This window comes from Lutjanus erythropterus, chromosome 21, assembly GCF_056507025.1.
Source record: "Lutjanus erythropterus isolate fLutEry1 chromosome 21, fLutEry1.hap2, whole genome shotgun sequence".
NCBI lineage: Eukaryota > Metazoa > Chordata > Actinopteri > Lutjaniformes > Lutjanidae > Lutjanus > Lutjanus erythropterus.
Window position 1 is genome coordinate 26,444,372 of NC_139337.1, and position 23,805 is coordinate 26,468,176.

A 23,805-nucleotide genomic window follows, 5' to 3' on the forward strand; every position below is an offset into this window, starting at 1 on the left:
AGCCTGATAAACCAAAAAAAATCACATCCATAACTCTTCCACCTCTCAACCATCCCTTCTCTTTATCTCCTCTTCTCTACGCCTACAAGGATCCATCAACATACATGCCACCCGTCTTAATCTGACACTGACAGGCAGCAGGATGCTGAGCAACTTCTCACTACATCTGGCTCTGTTTTCCTAATTAATTCAGAACGCGTCAGCAGCTAAATAACTGAGTCTGTAGAGTCACTTTCTGTCTCTGTTCCTCTTCCGTCTATCTAAAGGCGTTTGATGACAACTTGCAGCAGATGTGAATACATCAAATGAAAAAAGGCGCACAGTTAATAAGTCTAAAGGTCAAATTCAGGCTGTGATGGAAAAGAACATCCCACCCCCAGGGAGTGAACATTACCCAAATTAATTTCAGGTGTCATGCATAAGATGATTTCCCATCAGTGATCACGCCAAAAGACTTTAAGTAAACTTTCGAGCCAGTCTTCACCTGCACTGCAGGATGCAATGCTTCTCCTGTTCCCCACATAAATCACCACTGCTGGTTGAACCACCTGTTTAAGTATTTCTTTCTGAATCATTGTGGTGACACATTAATGTTTTCTGTCCCATCTGTCACAGAAATGTGAAAGTAACTTAGACGAATTTACATCTTCTATCTATATAGTCTTCCTGAGCTTAAAATTCATCCACTAGAGAACTGGGAAGGTTTGTAAAAAAAAAACGCTCAGGCCACTTGAGAAGCACCTGTGCATGATGGAACCTCTTCCTTTTCATTTTGGTGCCCATATTAACAGGTTAGAACAGACACACGGGTTAGAGAAGCTCAGCTGCAGCCACGCTTCATGTAAAGATTCAGGGTCTGGCGTATGTTTTCCGCAGGACATGCATGGCTCTCTGCAAATATAGGCTGAAAATTATCTGTTGACAGTCATATCGACATCAGACATGAAAAAACCTGGTCTTTTCTCTTTCTCTCCTTCCATTCTTCTTCCTCTGTCTATAAACAAGTGGGAAGATCACTGCTTCCTGGTTACAACACTTTAACTCCTCTGCAAAGTCGATGTGGAGAGACAGGGATGGCAGGAGCAGCACTCCAGGGGGAACGCCATCTGTGTGGACACCACAGGTCCGAGCTGCAGCAATTCAGTAAGGCAGCCGTCAAGCACAGGTACAAGCAAACAGCGTGACCCGAGCATAAGGAGTCAATTCACAAAATGACTGCCTGAGCCTGCGCAAATAAGACAAAAATTAAACAGAGTGAAATTATTTGCATATTCAGGGAGTTGGTGCTGACTGAAGCATGGCGATCATGACAGCACTGATTGCAACTGTGCATCACAGTACAACAAATGCTCACATGGGACAGAGACAGTGCAATACCTGATATTTACCATGAATCAGGAATGAGTCTGCAAAAGACATCATAAAACCTACAGCCGTGAAAAGTGGAGATGAAGATTACGCCCTATAACACTCCAGCAGAGCAGGAGAGAAAACAGCTTTCCATGTGCTGACAAGCATGAGGGAAATAACAATCAGTCCTTGTAGAGTGAGTCAGAAAAGTAAGAACCATCTGCAGATGAGGGAGTTAATAGATAATTACAGTAAATTATAATTAGTATACGTTTTCTTTCAAGTCAAACATCTTGAGATATGAGTGGAGGGTATTGTTCTTGCAACTGCTGCAACAATTTCTGACTCAAATGTAGCTTCACCATGCCGTGTGACATACTACTTAAATGCACCTTAAGAACAAATATTACAAGGACCACTACATAAAACATATTGCTGTGTTTGCGCTGTGCAATATCTAATGTGTATCAGACCTTGACACGGGGAAGTACGTGGTTACAAGTGAAGGAAATGTCGTGGAATCAGTCAAAGTCAGTAGGGTTGATTTCATTCACGTGGGGACCGTGAATACTTGAGCCAAATTCTGTGCTAATCCATCAGATAAATGTTGAGATATTTGACTGGATAAGTGAAAAGTTTAACTTGTTTTTCCTCTGGGGAGCAGGAATGTTTGCAGTCCATCCAACTGTTGTTAAGATACAAAGTGGAGGACCAAACAGGCGGACACTGCCATCCACAGAGTCTTGCAGCCAGAATGGTTAGGAATGATTAATATTGTTAGTTGAAAAAGTAAAAGTGTTTGCAGAAGGGCTCATAAGAGTACAAGAAATGCACCATTTAATGTTCATACAAGCATATCAGGTGCATTAATGACATTGGAAAGATAAAACTGCAACGACCATTGCTGTAATCCTCTTTTCCACCTCTCTAGTCTGAACAATTTTGTGATATTGAAATTTTACCCAATATTACACTTTCTATTCAATTATGTATATATCATTTTAATATATTCACACTTTAATCAAGACCCTGCTTCAAAAGCAGCTAAAAAAAAAAAAAAGTTCTGTGCGCTTGCGGGCATTGCAGAAACCCACAGAGGTGTGGCACATGAGGCAGCAAATGGTGTGGCAAATTAAATTCTTGTGCAAACAGCATCAACACATCAACACCCAGGGCTCACCGGCACGAACGCAGTGTGGCTCACGGCCGCGAACAAACACATTTAACCATCCCACACAAAGTTGGGAGACGACATATGACGCACAACCAAACACTGAGGCAAGCCTAATTCTTAGATACACTCTGCGTGCATGTCACTGCTGAACAGACTAACATAAAAGAGATCATTTATCATCTGGATGAAGACAAAAACAAGGACATCTGAGACACCTGCCACCTACAGTCTCACATACACAAACACGCAAATATGCAGCCATTCATTAATTTATTCAACTGATCAGTAACATTTTTTTTGTAACTTTCATCTTACGGCATCAAATGCTTTTTCATCACCGTCAAAACAAAATCATCAAATGCTTTTTCAAACTTTTATTTATTTTGCCTAAAAATAATAAAAGTTATAATGAGTCAAAAAACATCAGAACCAACTTATAAAAATCCACTATGTATAATTCACTGTAGAATAAAAACTCCTCCTCAGGTCATTAAAACCCCCACGTTCGCAGAGAGAATGTGAACACATGCTTGTGGTACACCACACAGACACACACGTGCGCAGACACACAAAGCTAAATGAAGAGTTTTTGTCCTCTGTGATTAGCTGACAGTGGGTGTGAAGGTCTGTAGCCTTGAGGTTTAATGAAGCGCCCCAGCAGAGTGTAATGAAGACAGTCGGCTGTAATCCTGTCATTAACACCAGCCTGTGGACAAAACCTCTGCGCTGCTCTCTGCTCCTGTTCTTTAAATACCATTTTCACCTAAACTCTCAGCTCCCAGAAGAGGGTACCCACTCCCAGCTTTCCTCCGACTGTCCAGGTTTTCTCAGCTTTAGCTGTAACCCCTTTTATGCAGCCTCTTCAAGGTGGGATTATTGCACCTTTACTCCAACTTTCCGTCCATGTAAAAAGTACAGAGGTGGAATTGGGGGGGTGGGTGGTGGGGGGTTAATAACAGAGCTGTAACAGCGCCAGGCTGTTGAGTTACACGTTCACCGCTGTCTGTGACTTCTTGCAAATAGTTCTCAGCTGTTTTAAAGGGATAGTTCACCCAAAAATGGAAAATCAGCCATGATCTACACACCTTCATGCCAAAGTGCTGAAGGTTGGGCAAAGTTTTTTAGTCCATAGGAAAACAGTGTCGCAGAACCTCACAGACGATTTAACTGAATGGTGACCAGTTTTCAAATAGAAAAAACAAGCAAAAAAAACAAAAACAAAAAAACAAAACATATAAGTACTCCATACTGCTTGTCTGGTGTAATCCAAGTCTCCTGTGCGCTGCTGTTCACATCCCTCAGGCATACTGGTTGCAGTACTTGCACATGCGCACAGCTATAACCACAATAACTTCTTTATTTTACATGAAGAACTTCTCTCATTACGATGTCCTGGAGCGTCTTTGGCAGCACGCAGTCTGTACAGTTCATATTCATGACTTTTTGTATGGAAAATTAAATATCCTGAAAAGCCTTCAAGTAGACCAGATTTCTCCTGCTAGTAAAATATGACATCGGAGAAATACTTTCACACTGATCAATATCGCCTCTCTTTAAACCTGCAACTAGGGATGCGCCGAGTACAAGTACTTACATTTGGGTACTTTCCGATACTGAGTACTGATTGAGCAAACTTCAGCAAACTCTGCGCCGTGTTGGATCCTTAGATGTTTGCTTGTGTTGAATGGCTATTTTTTATGACGTGGTATCAGGTGTGGGGTATCAGAGTGGTTTCATGGGGATGAGTACGTGAGAACAGTATCGGATACCGTTACTGGTATCGTTACTGGTGCATCCCTACCTGCAACTGAACAGATTATCAAAACACTTCACAAATATGGGCTTTGTGACATCGTAACTGTACTTTATCCTGTCGAAAAGACAGTGAAAAGAGGTCTTAGATGTTTTCATGTAGAAATCAATGAAATCCCAGTCTGAAGTCACTGGGTTAAGTAAGAGACATGTAAAGGAACTGACCATTTATGGCAAATGATTATAGCAGCAGCAACTACCAGCGTTGGTATGAAGACATCTGCATATTCGCTCCCTCTCCTATTAATTTCTTCTGAAGCACAAACAAAAGACAAAAATCAAGCAGGCATTTCCTGCCAGCCAGCTGCAGCAGATTCACAGGTCAGAGTTAATCTTTTTCCAGCTTTGACTGAGAGGATGTGATTGGTCTCCAGTTCTTGGAAAAGTGTCTCAACACTATTTTTAGGCTGGTCAGGCCAGTGTCACAAATGGTAAATGAAATGGGCCAATCAAAGAGAGAAAAAAGAAAAACACACTCCCTCAGAGCTAAAGGCTGTCAGCCCATCTCTGTCCGCCATCAGACATGATTGGTCGCACGCATGCACACATCAATACAACGTTTAGTCAGGGCACGAGGACGAGCAGTGAGGAGAAAAAGCTGACAGCACAGGAGCAAGAGAAAAGGTAGACCTGAGAAGAGTGCATTTAAAGGAGAAAAGCCTGCGAGGAAAGTGCAGATAAATGCTGTAAAATTACAGATATCTTCACGAGCGAGCGGATGTGGTCGGTGTTTAAAGAGAAAAAAAACATACTAGCAGGGCTGCCCTCAGCATGTCATATCACAACTACCTTTTCCGAACTGATTATATCTTTTTTTTAAAAAACTGCCTCATTATATGTAGGGGGGCAGGAGATGTGTATGCATGGAAATAATCTGGAAAATAAAGCTTCATGATGATAAACACAAGTCCAATCAGAGCTCTGAGGAAATACCAGGTGCAAAACAAACACTCCAAAACAAACATTATATATATGAATATTTATTCTGCTGCCTTCATTATGGAAGTGCAATTGACTGAACTGAACTGACGACTTGTGGCTATTTTTAATTAACTTTTAACTATATTGTTTTAAAACTAAAAGTAGGAGATATGTTACTGGCATAAACAGTAAACAGAGAAAGTTCTTCAACACAACTTTTACAGTGTATGTGGATGTCGGCCTGGACTGACATCAGATTCCCGGCCTGAATTATTATCCCAGTCCGTCCCTGACCCTACTAGACTAGAAAATGTTGCTTTCATGCACCAATGTTGCATTTCAAATCAGGCTTGAAGAAAAGAAAAAATACCAATAAACCAAAGCCGAAGCCCAGAAAGTACAGAAAAAGTAGAGTTCACACACCCAAATCTATCAGGGTGCTTCATTTATTTATCAGTAAGTAAGTTTCCATCCACTTGAGTCGAAACAAACTTTTTTTTTTTTTAAGTCGAAATATAACTTTTTTAAAAAAAGGTTGAGGTTGAGGTGGAAAAGTTGGTGTCCATAAAAACAAAGTGAAACAAAGTCCAATGGAGACTGATCTAGCAAATAAATCCAGACGCGCAAAAAAGGGATATGACTTAAACATCACGAGAGAAAACTGAGAGCAGATGAAGACATCAGATCTGCGTGGAGCGATGAGGAGACATTCCTCATTGATTACTGTTGTTAGGGATTTGACAGATGTTCTTTTAATTATTAATTAACTTGTTGCACCCACCCACACATTCAGAAACCTTCCAACCTACTTCTACTTCAAATGAGTCTTAACGTTCATAAAGTTTCTCTTGACTCTCCGTCAGTATTACAGCATTAGTAAAACACTGCCCATCTGTGGTAGTAGCCACATTATCCATACAACACGCTAACACCAGGTTCAACAGGTTAACCCGTGAAATAACCACTGAAACAAATAAAACGGGACAAAACTTACAGCTCACAAGTTTGAAGTCACGTCACGGGCAGCTGGTATTGATCGATCCTTCAGCTTGTATCGACCCTTGTATTGCTGGTAGATTTTTTTTTTTTTTTTTGCATTGATGATTCATCATTCATTTACCACACAACGAAGTTTAATACAAGAAGAGCCTGACATCAGGAGACGACACAGTGGTTGATTTTGGTGGCTTGCCAACACTTGTGATTAGCTTGTCAAAAGCATCTGAAAACTGTGGTTATTGTGAATTCTCCTTCTTTAAATACTTGCTGGATCTCAAATTAGAATATCATGACTCCTAATTCAAGCTAACTAGCTGCAGTTTTGTTGTTTTTTTCTTATCATTCTTCTCTTCTCTTTTTTTCTCTCTCATTTCTCTGCACTGTGTCTTCATTGTTCTGACTTTTTTCAAACAAAAGTTTGAGTTTGAACTAGTCAGGAGAGGAGAAATACTGAAGAAAGACTGAAAATCAAACCTGCACAAAATCATACATTATTTCTAAGCAAGCATGTCTGGTTTTACACAAACTCAATCTTCAAAGTTACTACATGTACAGAATCTCCCAAACTTTCAGTCTTCATTCCTCGTGTGTGCATAATGCATTAAAGTTTTTAAAAAGCCCTTAGATTTTCCCAAAACAAAGTTTTTGTAAGAACCTTTAGGACTACATGACAGGTGCAGACACCACTCAAACTGCAATATCAGGATACGAACTCCGGTTCTCATCCAAATATTGGATGTCTTAACCTGTCCTGTGCCTCCTGCTCCTCCATCAAGGTGTAAATTACGTTTGTCAAATAGGACACGGCCTCAGACTCCTCAGAAAAATCTCACGGTGAACGCCTCCGTCAGTCAGCGGCAGTGCAAAGCGGCAAAGACAAAAGAATAAATTGGTGTTGGCAGCTTTGTTAAACTACTTTACACTAGACGTCAAACCTGATTGGAGACTGTTGAGATCAGCTGACGCCTGGCTTCATTTCCCAGCTTTCAAACCCAAGTCTTTGAAATGTATGAACTCATACAGTTTTCTCTCCTGTCAACACTGCAGCCTCTGACTGAACCCTCTGACTAGCTGCAGGCTTTTGCTACAGTAGTGGATCAGTTAAGGTCACAGATAAGGGAGTGCACTGCTGGTGTGCACTTATAAATACGCTTTGTGTCATGGGGTCTTATCTTAAATCTTTTTCAGCTTTCTCCGGCACATAGACACTTTCTCAACACACAGCAGAGTCAGGGTCACGTCATGTGTGAAAACCAAAAGTCAACTTCAGCTTCTTTTAAACTTAGGTGACAAATTGAATAAGCTTGCTGCAATATCAGATTTTTACTATGAAACCAAAAGAATTCACTATAATGATAAATATGTGGGTGTACCGGTACATGTATTCATCTCAAAGGTCAGATCAATGCTTAACCTCCTGGGTCAGTCTGCCCTGGAAGCCAAGCTGTCAAAATCTTTTATCTCTATTACCGGCACACACGGGACAGAAGTTCTAAGTTTAACATTTTGGCACTGCACAAGTTCTTGCTTATCAGCCGTAGCGTCCCTGTTCCCAGTTGGTTATGGTGAAAATAGACATAGATTAATATCAAACTGTGCACTATAGTGATGCACAGATGGGCTCTGAGCTCATCCAAGTCCACGTCTGCATAAATCATTAACCCACCACCCGTCTGAACATATTAATTCCTCCAATTTAGAGACCAGCACGTACACCTCTACCTGCCCCTATAGGCTATTTTACCTTTTAAATGATGTTGAGCGGCACGAGCATCCAAGTAATTTCTTTACCGTGTTTTCTTTAATGATCTTTAACGATTAGAGAAGCTGCTTTCGGCTTCATCTCCATGTGGGCGGTAATGTCACTGCAGCAAACTGTGGGACTATTAAGCAGCAATAAAACTGTACAGGAAAGAGGAAATTCTCCAGAGGAAAAAGGTTAAATTCTTGAAGTGAAGTTGCACTGCTGTGCCTCGTGCATGGAGGCACACACAGCCGCTATTCATCAGAATTTTTATGACTGCAGCCCCCGCGGTTCTAACTAACTCTTTTGTGCATTTCTTTTGAAAGTCTACTCAGATGCAGCATATTTCTTATTGCTGACTTGATCTTGGTGCCCTGCACGTGTGAAACTGATGCTTTAGGGTACCTACAGCGTCACAGTTTGAAGCAGAGAGCCCCTGACTGAGCTGCTGTATTTGATGAGCTGGGAGGAAGAACATGTTGGTTTTCTCTCATATAACATTAATAGAATCTCACCTGTCTGATGGTGTGCAGCAGCTTCCCGTAGGAGTAAAGGATGACGCAGAACGGCAGGACCAGGCAGAAAGTGAACAGGCAGACGATGTAGGAGATATTGTTTGGCGTCTGGGTCCTCCAGTCCACTGAGCAGGTGGTGCCGGGACCCTCGGGCCCGTATCTGCTCCAGCCCAGCAGCGGAGGTACAGTCCAGGCCACGGAGTAGAGCCAAGAGAAGCAGATCCCTCCCAGCACCGGGCGGTACTCTCTGCCATCGGCTATAGTGGGTGCCATCATGGTGCAGTAACGCTCGTAGGACAGAACGGCGAGGGAAATCAGGGAGACGATGCCTGAAGAAAGGAAAGAAAGAACGAGCGGTCAGCAGGCGTGTAACGAAATACTGTGGCATTAAAAATGGATTAGTAAATCTTATCTGTATTTTGGGTTTTAGGGGTCAGATCACCATCTGTGTTCGCCTTCACTGCAAGATGATGAGTGAGCTGCATTCAGATCCATAGGGAAGTAAATTTTCTGCTTGTCTGGTGGTTTCGATTTGTATAGTTTGGGCAGTCACAAATTTTCTGCGGGTTTGCTTCGATTTGCAGCACATAAAACTAATCTAAATCTTTTTGTTCACATTTTTTTCTTTCCCCTCATCATTCCACAAATATCCCTTTTATTAAAAAAAATGCATATTAAATAATAAAGCAGTATTCACTAAATTTGCTTTCAAAACTGGTCTTTGTGGCCGACTAAAACATTTCCATTTTGCACCAAAACCTAATAGAAACTAGAGATCATCTTGCAGTGGGATCACACCAGTAGCGAAACCGATCAGTGTGTTCGAACCCATGAGATTGTTGAGAGAAACTTGTGACTGTCAGCCCAGAATAATCCGAATATTTTCTTATTAACTAAATAGTTATTAGTCTGTAAAACACCAGGAGACATCACAATTTCCCAGGGCTTAAGGTTATTGAATAAAATATCTTGTTTTGTCCGTTCTGCAGCCTATAAATCCAGTGGGAGGCTTCAGGGGAGGCTCAGTGAAAAAATATCACATTAGTTATGAAAAGGCCACACAAAACAGAATAAATGGGTTTGATTTGGTTAAAAAGATAGATCAGAGATGTAATATTGGGGAATTTTACTGTTGCCACACTTTTTTTCCCGCCAGTCAGAAACTAAAAAATGCCTTATGACAGACCTTTCTTTATAAATCTCATGATAAAAAAGTTCACCCTCTTAAGGCCTCCCTTCCCACAGCCCATCAAATGACTGCATCCCCCAGGATACAGAAACCATTTCAAGCATAAGAACGTGGACCCAAAAAATATTTGATATTTTTGCTTGAAAAATTATCAATATAGTTGTCAGTTATTTTTTCTTCATAACTGACTCCACAAGTGTTTTCTATATGTTAATAGTTCATATGTTCAAAAATACATACTTTTCCTCTTACCTGTAGTGTTATTTATCTATCTAGATTGTTTTGGGGTTAGTTTCAGAGTTTTGGAGAAGTCTGGCTGACCTGGTTACTTTAGATAATCCACAGACATTGTCGTCTTGTGGATGAGAGTCTCCCGCTTGTGGCAGCGCAGGAGTTAAACATTAACGCATGCTTCTCAGCTGAGCTGTAACCTCTCCTCTATGAGTAGATGCACGCTTCCTTCTGCATGATTCCAGAAAGAGACACTGCAATTGAGTTTCTCCACTGAGAGAAGGCAGACTGACATCTCCAAAACTCTGCAACTCACACTAAAATAATCTAGAGGGATAAACAGCACCACAGGTAAGAGGGAAAATATGTATTTTAGATTTTGGGGGTGAATTGTCCCTTTAAAAGTATTTTCAATTTATTGAACCTGTGAGCCGGCTGTCATGATTTTACGATGAGTTAATTGCATCATTTCATCCTCAGTGGCCTGTGGCTGTAATTTGTTCATGTTGAAACTGTGATTTACATGTGAGGGGAGTCAGACGACACATTCAGTCCACATGATAATTACTTTATCGATGAATGTGCTCTGCTGCAGTAAATTGTTGCTGAAGTGACTAAGTCTTAAATCACAGCTAATCAGTACATCCGGGCTAAAGTGCTGGACCAGGGGCACTTTACCTCCATTACACCGAGCCTCCCAGGGACACAGACTTTGATTACAGACAATTACAGCACCTCGATGCATGATGAAGCTTTCTGATTGGCTAACAGCATGCTGTGTTCGATGCACACCGAGGGGTGGGGGGATAGCTGGAGTTGCATGCAGTGCGTCGACGCAACAGCCAAGAGTAAGAGTCTTGAGAATAATGGAAATTATTTTGTGTTTGTGTGTCTGTGCACACACTGGATATCAGTATGCATGCAGTGTGTGTGTGTGTGTGTGTGTGTGTGTGTGTGTGTGTGTGTGTGTGTGTGTGTGTGTGTGTGTGTGTGTGTGTCTGTGTGTTTACAGGTGCATGAAGAGGGTGTTAAGTGCTCTCTCTATTCATTACTGATGCACTCTGGTTAAATAAAGCATGTCTCCACAGGTCAAACAGATACTTCATTAACATGTGTTCAAATGATAAAAGATTAAATCACAGATTTTTTTTTTAAATAAAATGTTTAATAAAAACTAAAACTTAATTGTTGAGGGAAAAGTAAGACATGCAGGTGAATAAAAACATGTTTATGTACTTTTATCATCTCATAATATTTTGCTTGAATAATTTGTAGTTTTGTAGGATTAATTATTGACTTCCTGCAATTTTTGATGCCACCATTATGTGTCGCCAAGTTCAGATTCTTCAGCTGCTTCAGAAAAACGCACCTGTGTCCATGGTTGATTATAACTTTAGTCACAAGTTCAGAGAACTTTTTTGCAGCATTTGCTTGTGGCTGATGCTAATTTCTCACCCTGGACCTGACAGACTGTTCACTTGCTGCCTAATATCACACCCCGTGATGCCGGTGCTGTGCAGGTAGTGCGCAGCGGCTGCAGTGTATTGGAGCTTTTAATGTCTTGTGATCACCAAAATAAGTTATCTCAACAAAATCATTTTCACATAACTGTGTAATTGCATATAATCAGCAGACTGATTGCTTTATATCTTGTTGCACTATTTTAAACTAAAGGCACATCATTTATCACCTGCAAAATTATTACAAGGACAAGAAAACAAAATCTGTGTTGAAATGTCAAAATATGTAACCATAAATAAATCTCTCCCGTCTAGCTTAGTGGATTTTTTAAAATATGAAGAGTCTGCTGCCTCAGCAACAGGCCAGCTTCTCCTAACACCGACTGATTTTTCATTCATTTGCTGTAATGATTGCACAGTCTCTACTCTGAGCCTGGTGGGGATTGGGGGGAAACGTATCAGGCTCTAACGTTGGCTTTGATTCAAACATGGCCCACTTTGATTCTCCACCATGCATTTTAATGGGTTTTTCACCTGAGGCCCAACTCTTCTCCTCCCCAACTCCAGAGTGGTGCGGAATAGATTTACGGTGAAATGAATGACCCAATGTCCAAAGCCTGAGTCAGCACAGGAGCTAATCATCTTTCATTGTCTCCTGCTTTTGCACGCCTTCTCCCTCCTTCTCGTCCCACCCGTTTCCTTTGCCTCACTTGTTCTTTCTGTCTTTCGTAATCTGAATTACCATCTTCCTCCTTCTCCCTGCATGCATCCCTCTTTCTCTGTTACTTTCTTCTTCTTCTTCTTCTTCTTCTTCTTCTTCTTCTTCTTCTTCTTCTTCTTCTTCTTCCTCGTTTCACGTCCAACTGCAAGTAACTCCAAGTATGACCAAGATTCGGCACTCTCAGCACAACTTCCAGCACATGAAGGGTGCGTTTATAATTGCAAGCAGCCAGATTAATGATGTCTTTTTGCAGAAATTTGATATTTTCAACATCATGTATATAATTGGGGGTAGAGGATTAGTGAAACCTGATTTCCCAAACTAGATTTGTCCTGAAGAAAGATGATCTTTCAGGTTTCTAATTGACTTTTTTGTAAGTGTGCATTACAAAAACTCTACACACAAAGAATCAGTTTGATAGGATGAGAGGAAGTATAATTTCACATAATTAGATCAGAACAACGGATTAACCTGCAGGTTGTTTTCTTGCATAATCTATTAATTGTTTAATTAATATCACGTCAAAGAATAGTGGAAAATGCTGATCATAATTTCCTAAAAACCTTCAGATAAGGCACATTCAAATTACTTAATTGCTTAATTTTTAATATAACATTTTTGTACATCATTATGAGTGACATTACACAAATTTAAACTAAAAGTGAGATTGCCTTGACAGTGGTTTGTGCTGCAGAAGGCTGGTCAATCCTTTTTTGTAGAGTTTGGATCAGCACCATTAGACCTCTATGCATGACTTATTTTTCTCTGAAATTTGGTCCATTAATCATTTATCTGATAGAATGTGAAAGATTAGTGAAAAATGTCCAGCATAATTTCCTAAAGCCTCGAGATGAGGAATGTTCAAATTGCTTAATTTCTCAGACCAACAATCTAAAGCTGAAAGATAATCAGTTTGTAATAAAGGTGTTTCCATCAATGTATATTAAGTGATGGAAGTTTCTAAATCTGAAATAAAAGAGGTGGGTTTTGGCTTTTTGAAAAAGGGTTAATGCACTTAATGAGAGATGGAAACTTTCCTGGTGAAGCGAACATTTAACTCATATGACTGATCACCTGTTTGTACTGCGAGGGAAGAGGAAAGAGAAAAAGTAGAAGCACTGAAAAAATCCTGAGGAGCTCCCTCCATTTTTCTCTCTTAGATGGCGAGGATGGTTTCTTCTTCTTGAGGTTTACTGGCAGGTTTTGTTGCTAGTTTATGACGTCTACTTCTTACACTGTGTTTATTAATGTAACCTGTACCACCAGACTCTGACGAACCTGCACTTTGTGTCGTTTAGTTTATTTTCTCCAAACTAATTGATGGAAACGTGACTAGTTCGCATTTTCTTTTTTTTTTTGTTCTGCATTTTTGTGTGAAAACTGATGCAAAACAATTAAAAAAGCAGTATGTAAGAATTAGTGGCATCTAGTGGTGAGCTTGCAGATTGCAAACACTTCCACTTACTCTCCTTCCCAACATGGAGGAGAACCTGTGGTGTCAACGAAACTCATGCAAAACACAAAAGGACGCAACTAGAGCCCCTTAATCTCACACGCTGGATCTTTAATAAAATTTAGATTTCAAAATAGATAATTTTTCTGTCAATCTACTAATCGATCACTTATTTCAAGCCGGAGCGATGCATCATTGTATTGAAGATCATTTAATCCAAAGTGTGGCTGAATCTGGCACCAAGTATCCTCTATGAGTCTGAATAAGTCCATTTTCACATTATTTATTAAAAATCAGGGAAATTCTTGCTGAATGAAAAACTGTCCTCAGGAAGTGATGTCTTGTTTCACCACTACCCTTAAAATAGTGAAGCTACAGATTCAAAATAAGGCTGAGGGACTCGGTAATACATCTGTCTAACTTTATTTGTTCATTTCCCAACTTTTGTTTTCACACATCCTGACCTAAAAGACAAAAGGAGAAATGAAAGACTTCTCTGCGACCTGATGAAGAAGATTTTGTTCCAGCATTAGTGATGTGATGAGGCTTGATTACAAGCTTCCTGATGGTCCCTCACTGCATGCTACAGTAGCTCTGATGTAGTCTGGGTAATTGCAGCAGGGTGGACAACGTCTCATTAGGGAATTAACAAATGAACTGGATTCCATCTCGGAGGCGGGAGGTGAAACGAGGTCTCAGTTGTGTTTTTGCTTCAGTCCTGGCAAGCTGAGTAGATCCATGTCTGTTTTATGAGGCCTGTAAGTGATCCAGGATTTCTGCACAGACTGACTGGACAGAGTATTCCTGGTGAGATACGCTGGAGGTACATTTACTTCTGTGACTGTATTTGGGTTGATTATTGCACAGTTTTGGGGAAATTCGTTGAAATAGCAGGATCCTCAGAAACCAGAAGGTATAAAAAGCCGTCAATTTCATTAAAAGTCTTAATATTTGCTCTTACTGCACTGTGAGCCTGAATAAGTTAGCAAAACTCAAAAAACTTTTCTTGAGTTCAAAAATTCACAAGCTGAAAATTTTTAAAGCTTCAGTATAGTTAGTTTTACATGCACTCTTTGATAAATTGAAATTATGGATTAAGCCAACTCAAATACAACTCAGAATTTTTATTCACACTTTTCAGTGCAATAAGTTAAAGGGAGTGAATACATTTTAAGTTTAAAAAGCCATTATTTTTATTTTAGTATTAAATACATGTATTTATTAATCTCTTAAAGTATTTGTGTTTTAGGGACCTCATTTCCCTCATTAATCAAAAATTGAGTTCAATAAACACAAAAGAAAAAAAGAAAGTTTTCAGTACTTACTACAAATAATAATTTGAGCATTCAGTTTTTTACAGTGTGCCACTCAGGCGGTAATGTTAGTTCATTCATAGTAAAACTGTGATTGTGGATGGTGCTGCAGGAGTCAATGGGCAGGTATACAAACTGAAATCAGTGTTCGTACAACTCTTTTAAGAGTAAAAGTACTTTTCAAGCACTTTAAGGAAACTAAACCTAAAATTTCCAGACTCCTGCAGTCTTTATCATCTATAAATGCAACTGCACATTCCTTCATAAACACAGAAATCAATGAATGTTGACATTTTGATTATTTTTCTAGATATTCATATTAACTTTGATTGCATGTTTTGATCATGATTATTTAATATTTGCTCATTTCCAGAGTAAGTGATCAATCTTATCCAGCATGAATGATAAATATGACAGCAGTATCATTTCCTTTCAAACATGTTTGGTTTACATGAGTGATTGTGTGGATGAAACACCAGATTATGTTTCTACCCTTGAAACGGTTATAATTAAGCATTTTCAAAACGTTCAAGACTTTCTATCAGCCCTGTTAATGAAATAAACTTGAATGAATTAATCATTAATCAATAATGAGTAATTCTTGGTCATTTCTGGTTTTCTATTAAACTCTTGAAGGTGTGATTGTGAAACAGCTATTAAAATGCCCTCAGTGTGGTATTAAAAAAGGTCTTTAAATGTCTTTAATTAACTCGGTGAACCTGCAGAAATGCTGAATAGTATTTTTTAATTTTTTCTCTTTTTTGTCACACTAGTAAGTCTTGACTGTTAAAGCACTTCAGCACAACTGGAATCTCTCCTGATCCAGGGTTGTTGTTTTTTTTTTGCATGAGTCATAATCAAATGCTACTAACCAAGAGAAATTTACGCTGTCAATTTGGACAACACTGGACCATCAGTTAAAACATTACAAATCCACCCAAAGATCATCACCTCTCCCAGTTGTGACTCCACTCAGCGTTGTGCTGGGAAAGCACCGATGTGGTTTGATTCTGGAAGAAACTACACTCGTCGCTCTCTATGTTCCTTGTTCCACTTAGGAACAACCTCATAAGATGAAAATGAAAACATTAAAAAGATAACAGTTATTAACCTATTTTCATATCATTCCTTCATCAAAACAACAGGGAGACAGGGAGCCTTGTGGCAACTGCCACATTCCTTGGCTTGACAGCAGTGGGCCAACTCTCTTCTAGAAATTGTCCTGATGAACTGGTCTGTGGCCCGAATGCATGAGGCCAGCCATAAGATTCTCCAGACGTGGGATGCAGCTTACAATTCAGTTAAAGATTTAAAGGGATTTGAGGGGATTTATTGGCAGACTATGGCAGAAATGGAATATAAAATTCATAAGTATGTTTTCATTAGTGCATAATCTCCTGAAAATCAGAATTGTTGTGTTTTTGTTACCTAAGAATGAGCTGTTTATATCTACAGAGGGTGCAGGGTCTCTTCCATGCAGTCTGTAAGCTCACCACTAGATGCCACTAAATCCCACACATGATGACCTTTATTTCTCCGTAATTGCGCAAACTTTCTCTGTATGTACATGTGCGCTATGTGGGGTGAAAAGAGGAAGAAAAAGTATGATGTACAGTGTCTTTTTTGTACTTTTTTCAATAGAAAATATCAAAAAGGAACACTGGGAAACCACTTGTTTATTTCCTCAGCAACTGCACCAATTTAATGCACTTAGTACAAAGATACTGTAGCTAAATATGCGCCCTAAAGAGGTAATGCAATTTAAGCTAAATCTCATCCTCAGGAAGCATTTCTTTTTAATTTGAACTCTGCAGAATTCAAATAGCTGAAAAGATATTCAGGTGCTGATTCATTTTCCACTGATTGACAAATCAATGAATCCACCAGTCATTTCAGCTCTAATCAGACTTCTTCTTGAGTAAAAATTACACCTGTACACTAAATTTGCTTACAATAGCTACTATCAGCCAGAATAAATGTCAAATAATGCGACCTTCAGGTTATTTCTGGACATTTTCAACCAGAGCTGCTAGTCTTCTTGTTTTTCCACTATCTGATCAATTCTGACCAAACATCATCAATCATTCACCACTCACATAAATCTTTGATGCTGGGGTGCCCATCACTGCACACCATAGTTTTAGAAAGCCAATGACCAACCCAGACCACAATTAAATCTATAAAGCAATCTTTTTTCCACCAGTGAGCCTGTGATCCTCTCACGCACAGTTTCGAAGCTATTGGTTATTACTTGTTTATTCGACAGCCGCTTCTAACAAGCACCACTGAGAAACATTGTGCAAAATTCATCACAAAAGTTTAGAGGTTACGGGTAAACTGCAAATCAGATATAAATTGTGCATGTCTTGTTACAGAGCGAGTGTCAGTTAGAAAGGAAGATGCGCTTGTAGCTTCCAGGATTGTATTGGAAACCTGTTAACCCTGTCAGTAGCTGTATAGTAGAGTTATTGGGGGATTTGGTCAGAATCCTTCAATTTGACGATAAAAAACAAAAGTGTCCAGGTTAAATGTGTGCCACATCAGACTCCAGAGAGAAAACTGCTGATTTTAGAGGAACAACACCTCGCTGCACTTTACTGCAAGACCAGACTCCAGAGAGGAAACAACTGATTTAAGAGGAACAACAACAACTTACTGTGCCTTACTGCGAGTCCAAAGAGCAACAACACTTTGCATTAATGCCGGTCATGACTCCAGCAAGAAAACAACTGATTTAAGAGCAACAACAAATTCTACTGCCACTTCAGACTCCAGAAGGAAAATGACTGATTTAAGAGCAACAGCGCCTTACTGCAAAACCAGTCTCCATTGAGAAAACGACTGATTTAAAAGCATAAAACCTTACTTAACTGTACACACCACACACACCACAACACCTAACTTTATGTTCAGACTCTAGAGAGAAAACAACTGATTTTAGAGCAACAACAACATCTTACTTAACTTTACTTTAACTTTACTTCCAAGTCCAGACTTCAAGGAGGAAACAGAGAGCAATACTCGCCAGATAATGGCCTTTTTCTTTTTCAAAAAACCCTTTTTAATGCACAAATTGAAGGAACTGGCAGGGTTTAATTTTACTGTGATTGTACTTTATGTGATTACATGTGACAAATAAACTTGATTGACTGGCTGACCTCGCTGCAAGTCCAAAGAGAAAACAAGAGCTGAAAGAGAAACGCCACCGCTCCAGAAGGCAGTAAAATTGATACAGATAAAGAATTAGGGAGAGGAGACGTCTGTACTATTTACTATTTCCTTTAAGTGCAAAGACAGAAAATGTCTAAATTCAGCGCATGCATGACAGTACAGCAGGATTACAGCCAATCATCATGTCTTTCCTCTGGTTTTCTTCTCTGCATTGGCTAGAAAATTAGTGCCCTGGATTCTGAGCAGAGGGCTGACACTAATTAATCCGTGACAGTGATTAGAGTGATTGTCCTGACACTGGAGGGTTACAGGTTTGACCCCAGCAGCGGTGAAGAGCTCTTATCAACGGTAACATTTCAAGCCCAGACGCAGCCTCCAAGGATCAAGATAAGAGCCAAACAAGACCAAATTTATTATGCAATACGATCAGAAATGCCTTTTCCTTGTTTTATGATTATTTTAGTGTTCGTCTCTTCTGCGTCTACCCTCTAAAAGTTACCGCCGGGACTGGATCTGAATTATGACACATTACCGTATCACATTATTTATGTCCCTGCAGGAAATTCGGTTTTGCAAGCTTATAGAACAGCTGAACATAATCAGCGGCGAGCAGCACATTACCTTCACCACTTAATAGGATTCTAATTGAAATTAACTGCAGAATGAGATGCGTTAACAGGATTTTAATCAAATGTTTTGAGTGAGTTCTGGTGCCCATTACCGCAGGCAATGAAAGCATGTTTTCTTCATGCTCTTAAGCTGCTAAAGCAAGAACATTTAATATGTCATAGTAGAGCAAATCAAACATATTAGCCCGTAAGGGAGCTTTCTACTTCTAAACTGACCTCAATTTGTCAGTTTTTCATGTTTAAACATCCTTCTTAAAGGTAGGATATGAAGGATTTGTCATTTGTTTGTAAATGCATCAAAAACATTAGTTGATTGTTGAGTTTCAGTCATCAGATACCAGTGTTTTAGGTTGTTAAAGTGGCCCAAACACGGCAAAATAATGACAAAATAGGAAAAAATAAGAAGTATGCAGATTCAGTCACGACCACACACTCCTGTATATCTTTAAAAACAAAGGAACTGATGACATGCTGCAAATTTTGGTGTTTTAGGTCATTTTTCAACATGCATGAAAACAACAACATTAGAGATAAGATTATTAAATCTGCAGCAACATTTAGAGCTAACATTGTGGGGAAAAAAATAAAATAAAACAATAAAACTGTGACAAAATCAATAGAGCTGCAGCAATTAACGTATTATTATTTGACTATTATACAAATCAGCAACTGTTTGATAACTGATCAATCTGAATATTTTTTTTAAGAAAAAATGTCCAAATTCTCTGATTAAAGCTTCTGAAATGTGAATATTTTCTGGCTTCTTTACTCATCTATGACAGTAAACTGAGTGTCTTTGGCTTGTGGACAAAACAAGACATTTGAGGACATGAACTTGGGCTTTAGGAAACACTGAGCCACAGTCTTGTACCCTACTATACATTCTTTTTTTAGGTAAATCCTGCAGAGTGTGCCTTTAAACATGAAGAACTGATGAAATGCTGCAAATTTTGTGGCTCGTGGAATCGTTTTGAGTCATTTTGGATAATCGTGCATCATGTGCAATAGTAATAGATTGAGAACGGGACATTTTGGAGACAAGATTTTCACACTTGCAGCAACATTTAGTGTTAATATGTTCAGAAAAGAAGGAAATTAAACACTGTCACAAACACTGTCTGACTGGTGCTAGAAATAAGTGACAAAATCAATATTTCATCTGTGTTTCTGCTGGTAGAGGAGAAAATTGGAGGAAACATTAGAGACGAGCAAATCAAACATGTTAGCCTCTAAGGATCCTCAGTTTCCATGTTTGAATTCATATTTAAAGGAAGAATATGAAAGGGACTGTTTTTATAAGCCTACATGTAAAACACACAAAATCCTGTGTATTGTGCCTTTATAGATGAGAAACTGATAAACTGTGAAATCCTTTTAGGTTGTTTTGGATAAACATGCATGAAGGCTTTTAGCCACATTTGGATTTATTTTGCTGAGAAAGAAGGAAGTTAAACAAACTCTGAAGTAAAGAGCAAAACTGACTATTAAATTAACTGCCAACTGTTTTGCTAAACGATTAATCATTCTGGGTTGTCCAATCTGTTTTCAGCTGGATATTTCCTGGTTTCTTTGACAGTAAACTGAATATCTGTGGGTTGTGGACAAAACAAGATGTTTTAAAATGTCACCTCAGACAGTGATCCATATTTTTATGACTACTTTTTGGGCTTGTAGATCATTGTAGGTTGCCTTGGATACACATGCATTATGTACAGTGGTCAAAATGAGAAAAGGGACATTTTGGAGACAAGATTTTCACACTTTCAACAACATTTAGAGTTAAAATGTTGAAAATAAGTTAATTAAACAAACAGACTGGTGGTAGAAGTGGGTGGCCAAATAAACTATTAAACTAACCACCAACTATTTTGATAATCTATTTCTCATTTTGTCATTTTTTTTTAGAGTAAATATGTAAAAATTCTTTCAATTTAGCTTCTTAAATGTTAATATTCTCTGTTTTCTTGTCTCCTCTGTGACTGTAAATTGAATATCATTGGGTTGTGGACAAAACAAGACCTTTGAGGACGCCACCTTGGACTTTAAGAAACAGTGATCAACATTTTTCACCATTTTCTGATATTTTATGGAACAAACGACAAAGAAAATAATCGATAATGAAAATAATTGTTAGATTCAGCCCTAAAAACAATATTTCATGTCTGTTTCAGCTGTTAAAGGAGAAAATGGCAGGAAAAATGAGCCTCTCTTTCTCCTGGTCATTACATCTCCAGTGACACATGCCAAAGAGGATAAAACAGCTTCTTACCTAAACATGCGTTAACGAAGCCGTACCAAACGCACCCAGCGCGTCCGATGAGCCAGCGCCCCTGGGTGCTGGCCGCGAAGCTGAACGGGGTGCCCAGCACACTGACCAGCAGGTCGCTGGCGGAGATGCTCACCAGCAGGAGGTTCATGGGCGTGCGCAGAGCCCGGTACCGGCAGAACAGCGCCAGCACCAGGAAGTTACTGAGGAAGCCGAAGGTGCCGATGAAGCCGAGGCACACCGCCACCACCAGGTGCCCCCGCGGGCTCAGGGTCTGAGGAGGGAGAGAACCGGAAACCTCCTCGTACGCACCGGTCGCTGAAGCCGCCGTGCCTCCAGCAGCTCCTACCCCGGGACAGTGCGCACAGCTGAGGCTCACGTTGCAAACGATCATACCGGGCTGAGTCGCTGAGAAGTTTGGACCGGCCCGAAGTTTGCACCGACCATCCGGTCTCGGTGCCGCTCGCTCGCTCAACCCATTTGGAGGAGCTGGGGGGCGCGGGGGAGCCCTCTGGTGCAGCGTGCGCCCATGTGGCAGCTTTTACTGAAGATGGGAATGATTTGTAAACGCTCGGCTGTCAGTCCGACAGAGCTACTTGGAAAATGAGTGAGGATTCAGAGTGCAGGAGCGTGTGTCATGTTAGATCCGCCCCTCCGCCGTGCGCTCCGGGTCCAGAGAGGTGCGCTCCTTTTCAGCGCTAAGTGCGCCTGAGCTTTTATCACCCACTGCGCCTTTTAACGCACCGGGGGACACAAACCCTCAACACGGGGCGGCGTGTGTGGAAGTGTGTGTGTGTGCGAGCAAGCGTGTGTGTAACAGTCTCAAACCACCATCAAAGAAAGAATTGCATAACAATGTTTTTGGAGATAAAACACGCTGCAAACGAAGACAAACTGATTCAGAAGCTCTGACAGGTGCACGTAGGGCAGGCTGGGGACGGTTGCAACACTGTTTGTATTTCCTTCAGTTAGTCAGAGACTATCTGGACACTATTTAGACCAACCAAATCTTTATGCATTAAACTCATCTGTCCACTAATTACCCACACCACTCAAATATGACACAATCATTATTTTCCACCTGTTGTGATTAGACCATTCTTACCAACCCTCTCGATTTTCCCAAGAGTTTTTCATTGCCCTCTCCCTATTTCCTCCTGAGACCCCAATTTCTTCCAATTTATGACAAATTTTCACACTTTTTTCCCCCCTTTTCATTATCACAACTTGGCTCTGTCTCTGTGCAGCCTATATAAGCCCCACAACTCCAAACTGTCTACTGTTTATCCCTGGACAACAATAGAGCTACACCAAACCAGACCAAGAAGACTTTCTTACTAAACAAATACTAATAAGTATTTATTTATGCCAGAGATTTACGCAAGTTCACACCAGAGGAGAAAATTATCCTGCTGAGAATTAAAATTACAATTATTTAACATAAAATGCTGCTGCAGTTTTGTTATTTTCAACCTTTAAAATGCACCAAAATGCAGGAAACAGTGTTTATGAAACTCAGTTGTTTTGGTTTTGAAATCCTCCCTGTTTTTTAGGTCTCAAGGTTAGTATGTAGTAGTGTGCAGCAGAGGAGTTTTACAGCCTACACAGAATACATTTTTTGAAAAACAAATGCACCAAATCAGGAAACTGGACTCATACGATATAAGCAAGAACATTTTAGAGACTGTTTGCAAAAGTCTTGTTGAAGGCATTTTAACTTTTAATATGTATACTTGCTATGGACAATGGTCCTATGGTAAGGAGCTGCAACAACTTGGATCTATACTGTATATAAAACACACACAAAACAAAAAGCCTGATAAATTGTGTTGATCATGTTCATCCCCCTTTTGGAAGAAGCTGAATATTGTCAAGAGAATACACACATCGAGATAAACAAAAATATAACTTTGCTGAATTTGTAAATGTCATACAGGCTGGAAACATCCCTGATATTATTGGCTGCACTCTGCATGTTCTGTTATTATCGTGTGTATTTTAATTTATTGTGATTTGTCTTCAACCAACCTGTGAAGCCGAAGGCAAACTTCCACATTTGTGAACAAAAGAAAAAGTTAAGTAGAGGAGTGCACTCTCAAGGCTTAAAGCCTGGAGGGGACAATAATGTGATCAATTGGCCTGGAGCTTGTATGCTAATCTTGCACACTATTGGACAGATCAGCCTATTTTTTTGTTTGCTGAAAGAAAACCTTTTTTTTCATGGTTCCACACTCTTGACAGCCGTGGCCACAGACATTACATCTCTGCGTCGTGCCAGTCTTGCAAACTTGAGAACTTGAGAACGCCTTGAAGGAATTTCTTCAAAAGTTGGCACAAGTGTTCACTTTCTCTCGATGATGAACTGATTAGATTTTGACCTCACAAAACATGTCTTTTGTCATAACTCAAGAATTAATTTGCTAATTATGAAATTATAAAAAAAAATATACTAGGATACTAGCAGTGCTGGAGAGTAACTACTTTTTTGTGTTTATTAATTCGAGGAGAGTTCACTGAGAGCTGTGTTCTCTTTAAGCAGGAACACCCTGATCACATTCACACAGTTACAACCACAGTCTGATCTGACAGCCACTAAGCAGCAACACTGGAGCGGTCAGCTGTGATAATGAGGACGGGGCCAAGCGCCATCTTTCACTTTTCACACCCAGAGTTATCCTGCCAGTCAGAGGATTGAAAACAGCAGCCCTCATGCTCACTTCTCCAACATTTATGCCACCGACACCTACTTGTGTGCAACTAATTGCATGTAATTAAACTACAACATAAATGTAACTATATATTTTACAGTTATTGACAAAAAATATGTAATTCCGTTACAGTTAGTCATCAAAATTTT

The 23,805-nt window shown here is 39.8% G+C and overlaps 1 protein-coding gene across 1 annotated transcript in view; it reads right to left on the reverse strand.

The window, feature by feature from the left end:
• The window catches only part of tmtopsb (teleost multiple tissue opsin b), a 45,742-nt gene extending 24,034 nt beyond the window's left edge, over window positions 1-21,708 (reverse strand). Inside the window, exons 1-2 of the mRNA XM_084747590.1 lie at window positions 20,952-21,708; window positions 8,516-8,844 (exon numbers count right to left, since the gene is read on the reverse strand). Coding sequence (XP_084603716.1) covers window positions 8,516-8,844; window positions 20,952-21,342 — 720 coding nt within the window. The 5' untranslated portion in view covers window positions 21,343-21,708. The remainder of the gene's footprint in view (window positions 1-8,515; window positions 8,845-20,951) is intronic.
• Between the last annotated feature and the right edge of the window lie 2,097 nt (window positions 21,709-23,805).